General features: G+C 50.4%; 1 protein-coding gene across 2 annotated transcripts in view; it reads left to right on the forward strand.

Moving 5' to 3' along the window:
• The window catches only part of LOC143373398 (uncharacterized), a 163,943-nt gene that overhangs the window by 119,112 nt on the left and 30,052 nt on the right, over window positions 1-14,779 (forward strand). For both annotated transcript variants that reach the window (XR_013086458.1, XM_076820626.1), the window contains one exon: window positions 12,521-12,629. Coding sequence is in view for 1 of the 2 variants with exons in the window: in XM_076820626.1 (XP_076676741.1) it covers window positions 12,521-12,629 (109 nt within the window). In the remaining variant the exon portion in view is untranslated. The remainder of the gene's footprint in view (window positions 1-12,520; window positions 12,630-14,779) is intronic.

The raw sequence follows: 14,779 nt of genomic DNA on the forward strand, positions 1-14,779 counted from the left end.
AAGAACGGAATAAGGATCGCGTGGGACGAGCGGTACGAATGAATGGATTAGACGGACATGGGCATTATGTTGTGACACGCGTCCTTAAATGGTCGACACTTAACATCCTAATTGTTCCATATCCTGCGTCATGATCCGCGCCCTGCGTTGCGTGCTCGCGCTCGCTCGCGTGTGCCACAGAGAAACCGTCCAGGGAAACCTTGTGGACTTATCGTGAAACCATTACGATCTTCCAGATACCACCAGGTATCCACCAACGAGATTCCGTAAGCCTCGCGTCTCTATATCCCCGAATAATAAAACTGTTTAAGGGCTTAAGCTCTCGGAGTGGGATCTGAATCTGACGCTCCCTCTAATTACGCATGAACACTTTCGATACGCCGACGTCCCAAATCCAATATTCAGAATGGCCGTCGCCCACGCGGCCGAGATCGATAAAACGCCCCCGATCGGCGACGAATTTTTCTGTGACCGTCGTAACTATAAACTCGCGGGACGCGTACGGTCACAATTCACTCGGCTCCTCTTTCTCCGGGTCCTTCCTCACGCAGTTGGCCCACGGCCGGCGAGATAACCGGTGGAAAAGAGACGCGCCGTATGACAGTCCCTTTATGTTCGCTGGAGCGCTGAAAGTACTTAGCGGCCTGTATTTATGCGGTCCGGGTTATCTCGCCGGGAAACCGGTTCCCCCCGTCGCAAAATGCACTATTTTTCGATAAGCGTATCGCGCCGTGCCTTTCAGGCCGCGGGGGCCAGCTGTCGCGGCGTGAAAATTCCACGCGGACTTTCCGCCGAGCGCCGCGCCAAAGACAGTTGCGCGCCTCGCGACCGGTCGTTAAGTAAGACGGTTACATTGAGAGATGGCCAATGTAAATTGCGATGACGCATACATATGTGTCGCCCGGCCGTGTAACGATATATCAACGTCAGCAAATTGTGATAAATAAAGTGCAATTGAAGACGGCGAAGGGCAGAGAGCGAGATGGCCGGAGCCGTATACCTTCGCTCCATCGAGTGGAGCTTCTCTTCCCCGATGCTCGGGGATGGTCGAGGGACGATCGCGAATGAATATACCAACAATGGGCGTATCAACGTGCCAGAGGATCATTTATTTGCGCAACGATTGTGGCTTTTCATTAGACATCGGTTAGCTGGATGGCGAGCGGAATTCAATGATTTCCATTATTACCAAAGAAGCCTTTCGTGATTCGCGAATTCACTGTCAATCAGTGTCGTAATGGGCCGTCGTTAATTTGATTTCGGTGACACGATACCTGGGCCCGCGCAACAGGTCCAACCGATCGATCCTGAATTAGCTCGATTTTCCGTGCGCTCTGCGGACGTCTTCTGTCAGAAGAGCAGAAGCGAGACTTTCATCTACGATACGTAGTTCGACCTTATTTGAAACAATGGGCCTACGATCGTTAACCACGTGCAATCAGCGGCGTTCGTTCGCTAATGAACGCGGCACGAATCGCCGGGCTCGACGAAGGACAGTAAGTGTGATAAATAACGGATGGGCCGGGAAAAAACGCTCCAATTTGCAGGACTTTTCAGCCGGAATATAAATGACGCTCGCGACGAGCGCGCAATTAGCGATGATTTTGTCGAAACAATGAAACGCGCACTGAGATAGCGCGGGTTACATCGTTGCGTAATTGCTGATCTGCTTAAATCGATGCGCAGCTTATGTTCACTGGTGGGCACTGGTGCGTGGGTGGCCCGACACTGGCTTTTCGCGTGATTATATTCACAGCATTGATCCTTCTTTTACTTGCACCAGGTTTTTAAACATTGTATCACACGATGCTACCTCGTGGAATGGCGAACGAATCGTGGACTGCCCGCATTCGTAGCTTTCCACTGAACCCGAAAAACGATCCTCCTGACATCCACGGACCCGATCGGTCGCGCTATCGCGATCGGAACCCTCGGATCCATTGTAGACCATTCGTTGGTGACAAATCTAACGACTGGTCGTTATCGTAATTGGATAACAGTCCCGAACTAAATAAGACCCGTTTCCCCGGACCGTGTGTCGCTCCTTTAACGGTACACGGTCCCGCATCGCGCAGTGTAAATAGGGGCCCGGTTAATTTTTAATTTTCAGCGATTATTCACGGGGCGTCGCCCCGGTAAATACCTCGCTGACGAATCGGCGGGCTCGTCGGTCCACGCTACGGGGCGCTGATGGCCTGGTGGAAGGACAACTAATACCCACCTTGACGTATCTTTTCAGACGGTAGAATTAAATGGGGAGGGGGCGAGGCTCTGGCGGAGGAGCCGAGAAGAAAATCGAACCGTAGGAACGACGAGGATGGTAGCATTGAACGCCTGCCACCGGTGGTAGTCGATGGCTGTGCGTGAAAGCTGCAACGCAACACCGCCGCGGGAAGCGTAGAAGTAATAATCGGTAGAAAGAAACGGCGGAGAAAGGGGGGCGCGAGGTGGGATTCCAGCACTATCTACGTAATATATCGTGGGTTAATTAATCGTTTAATGAAACAGTAGTTAGCCGTGATGATTGTGATATTTTATTATTATCCCTCGGCCAGAAGGAGAGTGGACGGTTCCGAGGTAGATCCATGGATCGACGGGGGACGATGGGAGGGTGGATGGGGGACGGAGACGACCGTGAAGGAAAAAGAGAAGCCGACGAACGAGTAGAGGGATCGAGAAGCAATTTACAAGGAAATCGGCGCTCGACCTCTCGGACCGGGCGATTGTTCCTGGTTGCTGTACATCGGAGGATCGCAGATGGATTTTGCGTATTATCTTGCACGTTATTTATACAGCGCTTGGAGGGTTGCTGCAATAAAATTCGATCCTTTGTTGCACCCTGGAATGCGGGAATCGAGGAGGGAGCACACTCCTCCATTTGCGCCGATGCCAGGGATACGTTCCCCCATTGTCGCGGCAAATTGAAACATCGCTGTGATATGGAGTAACCGGCGCGATAAAAGTGTACAGGTACTGCACGATCCAAGAGAAGGAATCGAAGCATTCAATGGTGCATAGTAGGGTTGACCAGGGCGAATCGGATCAAAATAAGAATTTAGTCCATATTTGGTACAGTTGGGAATGCTACAAAAGGCTTTGAGAAGACAGGAATATATCCTTTGAATCCCTATGCAATACCAGATCACAAATTTATCGGGGATAACACCGCAAATGAAGCATCTCAAACTCAGCTCACTGGCATGTTATCAACAACCGCTAATGCACAACCATCAACTAGTGCAAGCACTGAAGTCACCGAGGCCATAAAAGACATTCTTTCATCGCCTCCAAGGAGAACAACTGTCAAGAGATCTCGGGTAATCGCTACATTTGACATCACCCGAAAATAAGAAAAATCTTGAAGAAAAAAAGCAGAAGAAACTAAAGGCTGAAGAATGTAAACTCTCAAAAAAAAGAAAAAAAAATTAAAGAAAATAAAAAACCCATTCGCAATGAAAAAAAGGATATAGCAACACCAGGGATGAAAAGTAAAGGTAGAAACAACCTATTAAGACGGTGGCATTGTATTTATTGTGGAGAAAAATTTATTCACCCACCTGCAGAAGATTGGATGAGTGCCACGTAGTGTCAATTGCTCTCATTGTTATTGAATTATATTTTTTCAAGTTAATTCCAAAGATTTGTTATTAAGATTTGAGTTTTTTCAGAGATTCCTGGGTGATCCAATTCGCGCCAAGTTTCGGGGCGAATCGGATATTTCTCACTTTTTCCTTTTTTGATTATAAAAGTAAGATTTTATTCACTTTAAAGCCAAAGGTGTACCGGTCACGAATATATAATAAAAAATTAGTTTTTGAATGTTTGACTATTATTTTTTTACCGTCAAACTCAAAGTGATCCGATTCGCCCTGGTCTACCCTACATAGGTACTGCATACTCTTAAATCCAGCTCGCGAGCGTTTAATAAGGAACGATTTGGTAGCTGAATGTAGCTTCTCTATCTCCATCCATCCCTCTCGCCCTGCTCGCTCCCTTTCCCCATGTTCGTCCGTTTTCTCTCATTGTCTTTCTTCCCCCTTTCTAACCCGCTGATCCTCTCGTTTCGGGTAGGTGGGATATGTACTTCTTGTAGAGCGGGTGATTGATCGCTTAAAAAAGTCTGCTGAGGACCAGAAGACTCGAGCGGCCGCGGCCGGTTCGTTTCACTCCGTCTTTCTCTCCCCCGATTTCACCTCGACCCATTCTCCCTATCCTTCTTCCTTTCCCATCTCCCCAAGCCGTTCATCCTCGCCCTGTTCCCCTCCCCCCGAGCGTGCTGCTTCTTGGTAGCAGCGTCGTATCGGCGGTGCGCAGCTTCTTTCATTATGCCATTTTTAATCAGCCTCTAAGAGCGAGCGGCCGCGCGAGCAGGCGATGTCATTAGGTACGCGCGCCGCAGATGAGGCCAATACACCCTTTTCGTCTCTGGCGAGCCCAGTCATCGACGGCGGCGGGCCCCGAGGGTAGAGCCGAGCGAGATAAATCAATCGATATCGATACCCCCGTCACGGTGTCGATGCGTACCATATACGCGGGTGCTGGCTTCTCATTTCCATTGCAACTGTTGAATTCCAGGACCACCTTTTCTGCCTTTCTCTTTCCCTATGCTCCTCTAAACCTCTTCTTACCATCCGCGCCTCCACCGCCCGCGCCTCTCTCTCCCCTGCGTCGATCGCTACCGTGATTTCTTGCCGCCGACGGGCCTCGTATAATCGACCGAAGGCGATAATCGGCCGGGGAATGCGACCAACCGGGCATTTTGCTTTCGTTCGGCGACGCTTCTCACCGGGAGCAAGATCGGCCCGATTGGTATTGCAAAATAGCTGCGCCTCCTTTTTATTCCGCGGCCCGGGCCGGCCTCGCCTGGCAATTAGGAGGACGGCGACGGTGCCAGACGGTTTATGGATCCTGGTTGGATCGTATTTGAAGAGCGCCAACTCCGCGAAATGATAACTTAATATTCGTACGCTCAGGAGTACTCTCTCGGTGATCAATATCTGTTGCTTCTTGCCGAAACGAATCTATATTCATTAGGTCGAAGAAGTAGGGCCCCGGCTCGGCGTCGTTCCATCGACGTCGCCGAGCCGTTACTTTTTCTGACGTTGATCTGTGGATCGTTCCCCTCTTTTTATTTCCCTAAAGGTGAACCGTTCCGTTTTAGTCCCGTCCCCAGCCCTCCTCCCCTCCGCGCAGAGAGATCCTCGCGCAAAATAGCGACACGCAATAACCGCGGAGCATCAGGGTTATTAACCGTCCTCGAAAGAGGATACGCGCCAGCTTTAAGGTCCCTGCAAGATATCTCCCGGGGAAGACTAATTTCCAGCTATCGATACCTGTTGCTCTTTCCAGCGCCAAGTCGTTAAGCGCTCGCGTATTGACAAATGCCTTCGTACCCGGCCCCTGTTATCGCGTACGAAATTGCCGCGCATTGTTCTCCGTTCTGCGTTTCTGTTTTTCTATTTAACTAAACAGGGGACCGCGGCCCGTGGCTTGTAACAATCGCCACTCCAAATACGGCGCGGCGTACCTCTGCTGTCGATATTAGGATTGCGGCAGTCGGGATTTGCATAAGACACTGGGAACTCGGGGACCGATTGTCTGCGATAGAAAAGGTTACGCGTTCGATTTTCCCCGAATAATCTCTCTTTCCGGAGAGGAAAGCAGCCGAATGACGAGGTTACTGGCGAACCAGCTCTCGAATTTGAATAATTGTTTGAGACTTGTAACTATCGTAGGACCATTTTTCAAACCGACGAGAATAAAAGCAGACCTTCACCTTCCATTCTCGATAATTTTTGGCCCAAAGATCTCTAGCAGGATAAAGACGTTCGTGAAGGAGCCGCGACGAGGCTGCGCGCCATATTTCCCTGTTCGTCGGAGGGGGTTTCGTTAAAAAATGGACGCAGAAAGACATTAACAAACCTCGCGTCTCCGAGGGGGAGAAATTGGCCGGCGAATATATTCGCCGGGCTCTCCTCGAGACAAATTTCTAGCCATCGATATCCCTTGCAGCCGGCACTACCAAATCTACATTCATTAAGTGGAAGCGGCCGTGATTTCCCCTCTACACGCTTCTGGCCGTCGTCCTGCGTGGCCGATTCGTCGCACGCACACATCCGCGTCGCCTAAAAGCGCGTAAACTGGCACTGTTGCTGCGTGATAAATGCGCGGGAGAAGAGGATTCGCACGCTTCTTCCCTACCATCTTCTCTCTTCTTCTTTCTGCTCTTTCCTCTCCGCTGCCCTCTAGTCCGCTCGCGTCAACTCGCTTCTTACCTCGTGCACGCACTTACACGTGTAAGGGGTCGTCCTTAATTACGTAAGGTTTTTTTTAGGGGGTCGCGAATTTCTTACGTTTTCTTACAGGGGAGGAGGAGTCAGGTAGCGTCTTAGGTAATATTTTTTAATCTAACTTTCAATAAATACAAATTCTATCATTAATGTTCCAGAACAGTAGTTTTAGTTTAAATTTCCCGAAACTGAGTTAAATGAATTATATAATTCTTTTAAAGAATTTGAATAACTGAAAAAAATAAATGTAAAAAATATTACGTAAGAAGGTGGTTGCAATATCAAATCTTACGAATTCTTATACTGGGGGAGGGAGGGGTAAGAAGTCGTCAAAATTACCCTCGCGTAATTGAAGGATGCATCGGACGTATAATATTAGACAAAAGTATATGAAACTTGAAATACTTGAATATCTACGTCTTGCGCATAGTAAATCTAGATGTAAGGACCTCGAGCGGCAGTTCGAGTCTTATTTTTACTCCTAGGAAGGAATTTTTCACTTTACAAATGCTTTCTCAAGCATTATTTGCTAAACTTTGGCAGCGAAAATGCCCTGAATTCACAATTTTCCCAAGTTATAATTTATTTCTTTAAAACGATGTAGTGAAAACAATTGAAACTTGACAGATATTTTCATCTACCTATATACATGTAAAAAAATTGAAAACATTGGTACTGTAGGGATGTTAGGTGATCAGGGCAGGAGTAAACAGCACATTCGTGGAAAAGTAAAAAGCTTATTTATTACAAAGAAGAGGTTCAGGCGACGATGCCTCTCGTTTGACAGACTCTGCAGGACTGACTTCATCTTTTCTTATCTTGCGCACCCCGAGATTCACACTTACAACACACACTCTTGACACGCGCTCGGGTCACCCAAACTCTCCACGTGCATTCGACGAAACCATTCGAACCTCACACCCCTGACGCATTCGACAATCTACTATAAACATCCGCTCTCGATCCCAATCGCTCTGGCCCAAACATACTTTGTCAATCGAACAGTCTTCGCACTCCCACAGTACTATTTCTTCAAAAAAAATTCAGCTGTTTTATCTGTCAAGGTCGTCTCTTTCCTTAAGAGTACGTGCAAAATCAGTGAAAATTAAAATCGTTATAACTCAGCAACCATTTAGTGAATTCGTTTCAAATTTTTGGAGCACATCAGGAAGATTAGAAAGAACAATCTCACAAATTTTCATCGACTTAGCACCATTTTTAAGATAGGTTCAATACATTCTTAAGGACGACTTCTAACGTTGCGCACGCATGCCCACATACGCGATCAACGTCGAAAGAACCGCGGCCGTGTGCGCTCACGCATGCGCGTAGACGCTGCTACGCTCGCTCTCACGCATGCGCATAGACGCTGCTACGCTCGCTCTCACGCATGCGCGCACGATGCACGAGCCTCATCCTTCTTGGGAGCTACTGACGCGCCAATAAGGCCGCGCGTTTCATTTGTAATTAGGGAGAATGTAAATCAAAGTCCCGGGAGGGGCTCTCGGGACCGAATCTGCCCCGCGGCTGCGTTCCTCTTTGTCCCTCGGTGGCCGCTTTTTCGGCACCACCGTGCGCGCTACTTGTCACGTTCGTCGCTCATGCGCAGGAGCGATCCAACCCCGGGAAACGCGCTCGAAATGTTTGCTCGATGATAAGGCAGCCGTTTCCTGGGAAATCGGGCGCCGAGATTTCGAGCAATTTCGCACTCCTCGATCCCGTTTCGGTGGTTATAGAACGATCAGAGAAGCTATTTCGTGGTTGGAAAGCTTCGAAACTCTTCGAATTACCAGGGGACCAATATCCAGTCCCAAAATATTCGAGCTCGATCATGCAGAATGCAGCTGGCGTGCCGGACTCGTCCGCGAAACGTTTCGGAATTACCGGCGGTAATCAGGCGGATTGAACGCGGCAAATTACGAGCCCCGGGGACAACGTACAAATTTCATCGCTCGCTTTTACCAACTTATCGATTCGGGGCGGCCATTTCCGCCGCGGCCGCGTCACGTATCGTCGCGTGAATTCGAGCGATTTGCTCGGCCCGCTCGCCTCGCCTTTTTCCTCCTTTTGCCCGCTAGTAGACAGCCGCTGCTGCGAGTGCCTCGAGTGCGCGTGTAAACACAGGGGAGAGGCTGCAACGGTACGCACACCGTTTCGCGGTTCAGATAGCGCGGGTCGCGGTGCGTGAAATGCGCGTTGTAACCGGCCCCCTCCGCGTGTACCTGCCTAACCGCGCGCACACAATCCGCCGTTTATACGTACGCGGCCTGTTCAGACGGCGAAACAGACGGCTCGCGCGAGTGTTTGCCGCCGGGAGAACAGACGTGTACGCAAACCTCGACGGCCACGTCCGAGCTCGGGCATTAGTTAGCTGTCTGCGCGGGTTCCAGGTGTCCGGCCAGCTAAATGTTAATTTCGCGGCCGCGCCCCAACTTGGTCAATTAGAAACTATCTACCGCGGTATCGTTGCGCGGGAGGCTTCGACGGATTCACGACTTCGTTTAACGAGCACTTGCGGTGGTTCGCCGGGAGCCGCGCTGCCGAGATTGGGCACCGAGGGGGTGGCGGAACTTGCAGGTCGACGCGCTGGTACTCGTTTCATTTCCGCGATGGCATAATTGGCGGTGGCGTTGCTTCCACAGCAGCTCACCGCCAATTGGATTCATATCCCGTGCGCGGGAAGATCGGTAGATTCGCAGTTATATACCTGGAGATAATATCGGATTTCCTATTTGGAGATAAACCTGAGCGACCAAAGCCCGCAGCCCCGGCTCTAGCAGGAGGAAAGTAACGAAATGACGCTGAGCGAAAAGGAGCAAAGAGGAGCGGGACGACGGGACAAGAAGGCGAAATCGAAGAAGGGGGCCGAGGTATAGCGGAGGCAGGTACGATCGTGAGGAGATCCGCGGGCAGATTTAGCGGCTCCCGCTGACAAGACAATAGCTGTTCCCCTCGTTTTCTGTGGATGCGCATTCCGCGGGTAGGTATGCGCGCCTCACGAACCGCCCCGACGCGCGCACCGAGCCCTCTCGCGCCTTCCAACCACGAGAACTTCTTCTTCCTGTCCGCTTTCGCTCGTTCCGCCGCCCCTGCCGCGCCCTTTTCTCCTGGCCAGCCGAAACCTGGGCCACCGCCGTTTCCTTCGTTCCCTTTCTTTTGCAATCGACGCGGCGAATGGTTTCCATTCGTCTGTCCTGTTCGCCCCGACTCCGGCACATGTTTATCGTCGGCACGAAAGTGACACTTTCGCACGAATAGCCGGGGCGAGAAACGACGGACAACAGAGGAGAGCCCTCGGGCGCAGCTTCTGCATCTCCCTCTCCCTCGTCGCGATTTCGCTTCGTCGAGGTGCACAGGGCGGGACAGCTTTTGCTTCTTTCAAAGAGCCAAGAGATAAAACGAAGCAGTATTCTAGTCCGCTAGAATTACCAGCTCGGGATAGACTTGAGCGTCCAATAAAGTACATGCCCTGCGCCCTAAGCGTACCTTCGGAACGAGCTCTTCCAATCAGACCGAGAATCCTCCTGTCTGAATGAATTGATATAACGTTGCACACCTACCGAACTGTCCTCGAGTAACCGAGATCCCTATCTCGAGCAGTGTTGCAGCCTCATTTACAAAGTAATCGAGGACTTCTACACCCCGCACATTATGCTCAACGACCCCGCGCATAATGTGTCCTGTCAGGATTAACAAATTGCTCGCTTCTTCGCGAAAGGCGTGCCAACGCAGGCATAAAAATGCGTGATTTTCCGCCAGCTATCGCTAACAAGGAAAGAGCGGCGCGCCTGATGCCTATCAAATCTCGAGGAACGATCGTACGTACGGCGAGCGAGGGCCCGCAGCGGCAGGCAGGTCGCGATATTACAAGGGAACGGAGTGTCGACGAAGCCATAGTGGAGCACGAAGGTGGCGGCGTCATCGCGATCGACACTTGGACGACACTTTACTGCCGCTCCGGAGAGGTGGTGCGCGAGATTGCCCGGCCACGGGGACGTAATCGTCGAACCGGGGACGCTCCGTGAATATTTACAGAGGATGGCGGTTTAATGATCCCCGTGGCTGGCGCGAGGAAAACGTCGCGAACGTACGCCCCGTGTAAAGTTATTACGCTCGGTTTTATGCGTGCTCGCGATATAAAGGCGAGCCACTAACGGCTCTCCGGGACGTAAAGGAAATATTGAAACACAGTAGGAGAGGGCCCCGTAACGACGGGCTCCGCGGACCCCGCAGGCTTTACCGCCGGCGTGATTAGCTCGTCCTCTGTCAGCGTTTTAGGCCCCGGGAATATATCAGTCAACGCTACTACGTAGGTTGCACGTTGGACGCGTGTCCATCGCGAGTTAGTTGCCTCGTAACGCGAGGAAAGAAACGAATGGTCGACCGGGCTGCATCCTCGTATTCATCAGCGTTCGATAAACTCCTAAATCGTAGATCCTTGTCTGATTATTATTATTATTATTATATTTAACGGGAAATCCCTTAATATACAAGGTATATACATAAAACAGAGCCTATAGCGTCTAGAACATAAGTAAATATTAATTATTTCATTAATTATCCACACGTGAATTTGCTAAATGACTAAATAATCTCGCGCGAAAAGAGCTGAGCGAGCCTATGAAGGGGTCTACCTCGTTAAACTGCTGATTAGCGTACCGCATAGCCCTATTAATAGGGTCAATTGTGTAGTAAGGGTACAACGGCAGGTTATGGGCGAAAATTATCTTCTATCTGAATTATTGAAGCGCTCAATGTTTCACGAGGAACACCGATCCCCTCAATTCCAGATGGAAATTGAAAACCACGCGAAGGATCGCCTACCACGATGCGACGTTCGTCAGCCTAGCTAACATCAGTCCCCTCGGAACAACGCCTCCTCCCGTCTAATACATCTAATGCTCACTCGCCGCTTCCGGCAGACTCCTCGTTCAACGCCAGTCGCATTTGCGACTTGCTTACAGGGGATCGAGCGTGTATCGATCGATCGCGAGGACCCGTAGCGATCAGTTACCCTGACAAAGCTCGAATGGAAACGTCCCGGGGAGACGGAGCCCGGCCAGGACGTGGTCGTACCGGAGGAAGACGACGAGGGCGACGAAGACGAAGTAGAAGAGGCCTCGACAACGGGCAGGGGACATCGACGGTGCCCGGTGCGAGCGTAGAAATATTCCTTGCGTCGTGGCGATCGCGGAACGTCTAATAGGGGCCCTGATACCTTCGTCACGGATGTATCGGCCTGCGCATCGAGGAGGTATCGATCTTGTGCTCCATATGCCATCGACGGGGAGTATTATCGTATGTACGCCGTCAAGGGACGAGGTTGGTGCGCAAACGTGACCGTTGTCTTGCCTGCCCACGCCTCGGACAGCCGAGGGCCTCTTTCCCCTTTCGTCCATTCTTCTGTCCCCCCTTCTTAGGTTCTTCTGTCTTCCCCAGTCGTCCGTGATCCGACTGACGCGGGACCGTGAGCTATATTAATTTCCCCGCTGAGCATTGATTAATGCCGAGGCCCCGCGCGAACCAGGCCCATCCCCGCGGTTGGGGGGCGAGTCGAATCGCGTGCCAGTCAGATATTCCCTGCCACGGGATCGTGAAATAATAGGGGAGCATTTCGGCCCGTAGTGTCGAACCGGCATCGCGGAAACCGGCTGAATTTCGAACCAAAGGGAGCTCGCGATTCACGGTGCATTCAAGCGAATTTCGCAACAGCGAAGGAATTTTCTATCACCGAGAATTTCGCGCAGCAGTGTGTGCTGACGGTTCTAATGCTCTCATCCATCTAACGTTGCTATTTTTACGGGGCACGGAGGCGAGTAATTAATAGTCTATTACGTCTCGCTGGGAAAACACAAATGCCAGATCGCGCACAGAGGCGATCAGCTCGTTACTCGCTCGTTGTATGGGTGACTAAGATCCAAGACGCGGTTAGAGCGAGGAGCTGGAGCGTTATTAAGAGTCGCCTGAAGAATATCGAAACTAGTCCGTGCGCTTGGGAATCGAAACCCGGTGATTACGAAGTAGGACGAGCAATTACACGGACTCCTTTTCAGCGGCGGGCTCGCATTCAACGCGGTCTGATTATTAAAACGTGCCGGGTAAACCGAGGAACAGAATGCCGCGAAGTGCTCGTTGAATTAACGATTACGACACTTCATTTCCTTTTCCCTCGTTTTCGCTGCGGATCTTGGTAATTTGTATTAATTTGTACGTGTGCTCTGTGCTTTTAGGACTGGTCGAGATCGTTTAATGATGAACGTCGTGCTGGAAATTGCTTAATAAGGTACCGTGGGCCTGGCGCGGGTTTAACCAGCATCCTTGCACCGTACGGGACTGTCCGTGAGTATCTGCATTGTTTATCGAACGTGTGCCACGATGGTGAGTTCTTTCGCGTCGTTTTCTTTGAGTTTAATGCCTCGCCAATCATTTTGATCAGGAACAAAGGAATTACTATAATTCTCGGGCACTGTGTAAATGTAACATTGAATACAGGTACGGATTTCTGAAATTCTTCGGCCTGCAATTTGCAAATAAATCATTGCGTTAGATACTGAACGATGAACGATTACACAGATACAGAAATTGTTACTCGAAGCATTGGAAATGGAACACCCTGTGTGTGCGAATAAGAAGGAGGTAGCATAAGGACAGCAGTATAATGTGGGGGCTACAACCCTAATTGCCATGGCAAAACCTAACCCTAAAGTTTCGTGTCATCGCGAATGCATTAAGATTCCCGTCTGATCGTAATAAACGGCGGGCTGGGAGCGAGGGTTCCAGCAAAATTCGTGCACGGGGCACGCGAAGAGACTGATTACGATGTGGAGCTTCTTTTCGGACCGGGTCTGGTTTCACGCTTAGAATAAGTTAACTTTTTCCGCGACCCCCTGTCAGAAGGTAACAGAGAAAAGAGCCGGTCCGCGGCGCGGAGTCGTCGGATGAATTACGGCCGATCGTTTCGGGACTCCTCGCCGCACCCGCTAATGGTGGAGTGTGCCAAACTGACTTTTTGTCTGTCTTCCTTTCTGCCCACATCGCTGATCCACCTCGTTCGCGGATTTAGCGCCACTTTCAAATCGTTGTGAATGGACCGTCTACCCTGCAATTTTGTTATGGCGATCCAGGTGGCCTGGGGACACGCTCCGAATTTGGTGCGTCTTGTATTCTGAGTGCACCGAGTTCGAACGCTTCGAATTCAGAATACACCGAGTTCGTTCGCTTCAAAATCGCAATGCACCGAGTTTACACGCTCCGAATTTTGAATATATCAAATTCGAACGCTCATAATTCATAATGCCTCGGGTTCATACGCTCCAAATTCGGAATATACTGAGTTCGAATGCTGCAAATTCAGACTTGTGAGTTTATACGCTCCGAAATCGTAATGCACCGAGTTTACACGCTCCGAACTTTGAATATATCAAATTCGAACGCTCATAATTCATAATGCTCCGAGTTCATACGCTCCGAAATTGTAATGCACCGAGTTCACGCACTCCGAATTTTGAATATATCAAATTCGAACGCTTCTAATTCATAATGCTCCGAGTTGATACGCTCCGAATTCGGAATATACTGAGTTCGAACGCTGCAAATTCAGAGTTCCGAGTTCATACGCTCCGAAATCGTAATGCACCGAGTTCGTTCGCTCTGAAATCGTAACGCACCGAGTTCATAAGCTGTGAATTCAAAATATACCAAGTTCCAGCGCTCCAAATGCAGAATGCTCCGAGTTTGCACACTCCGAATTCGGAATGCACCGATTGCGAAGCGCTCGGAATTCGGGAGGGCCTGAGTTCGGAGCGTGCCGAATCCAGAATAAGCTTCGCACTGGCCTCTCATCTTTTCCCCAATCTGGAATTCCTCCGCGGATCTTCGGCCGCGTTCCGCTCGTCCCGATCCGCGTGCGTGTATGCACGTGGACGTATTTAACCGTAGCAGCGTGCAAGCCGGTGGTTACGAGGCCGCGAAAGATAAAGGATAGAGAACAGTAGCGGCAATCAAGCCGGACATCGGACAGTGACGAATGCCGCGTATCATCGCGTATCATTAACCACGGCTCAAAGCGTTCCCTCAACATCCCCTTTCACGTTCCGTGCAGCGTGCACCTACGTCGGGATGCCGAGATCCGGTACACGTCGCGTTTGCTGCTTGCTCGTCCCACCGCTGGAACACACCGAGGCCTCGTTCTTTTCACGTAGAGAGAGAGAACGGTCCCGTACATTGTACGTACAAGAGGTTCGGGTTAAGTATACGAGTCCGTTACCGGTAACACCAGCGACAAGTAAGGCGGGACGATATAATCTGCATACATGCCACTCGGTCCTCCTCATTTCTTCGAGCGGACCACGTTTTCCTCGAATTATTTTCCCACCGGCAAGTCTGTGCCTTTGTCGAGCTTCCATGCCTTCCCAGATGGACTAGATATTTTAAACATTACATTCTATCTGCCGTTTCATCACTGATACGTGTACAGTTTGACCATTTGC

This window comes from Andrena cerasifolii, chromosome 9, assembly GCF_050908995.1.
Source record: "Andrena cerasifolii isolate SP2316 chromosome 9, iyAndCera1_principal, whole genome shotgun sequence".
Classification (NCBI taxonomy): Eukaryota; Metazoa; Arthropoda; class Insecta; order Hymenoptera; family Andrenidae; genus Andrena; species Andrena cerasifolii.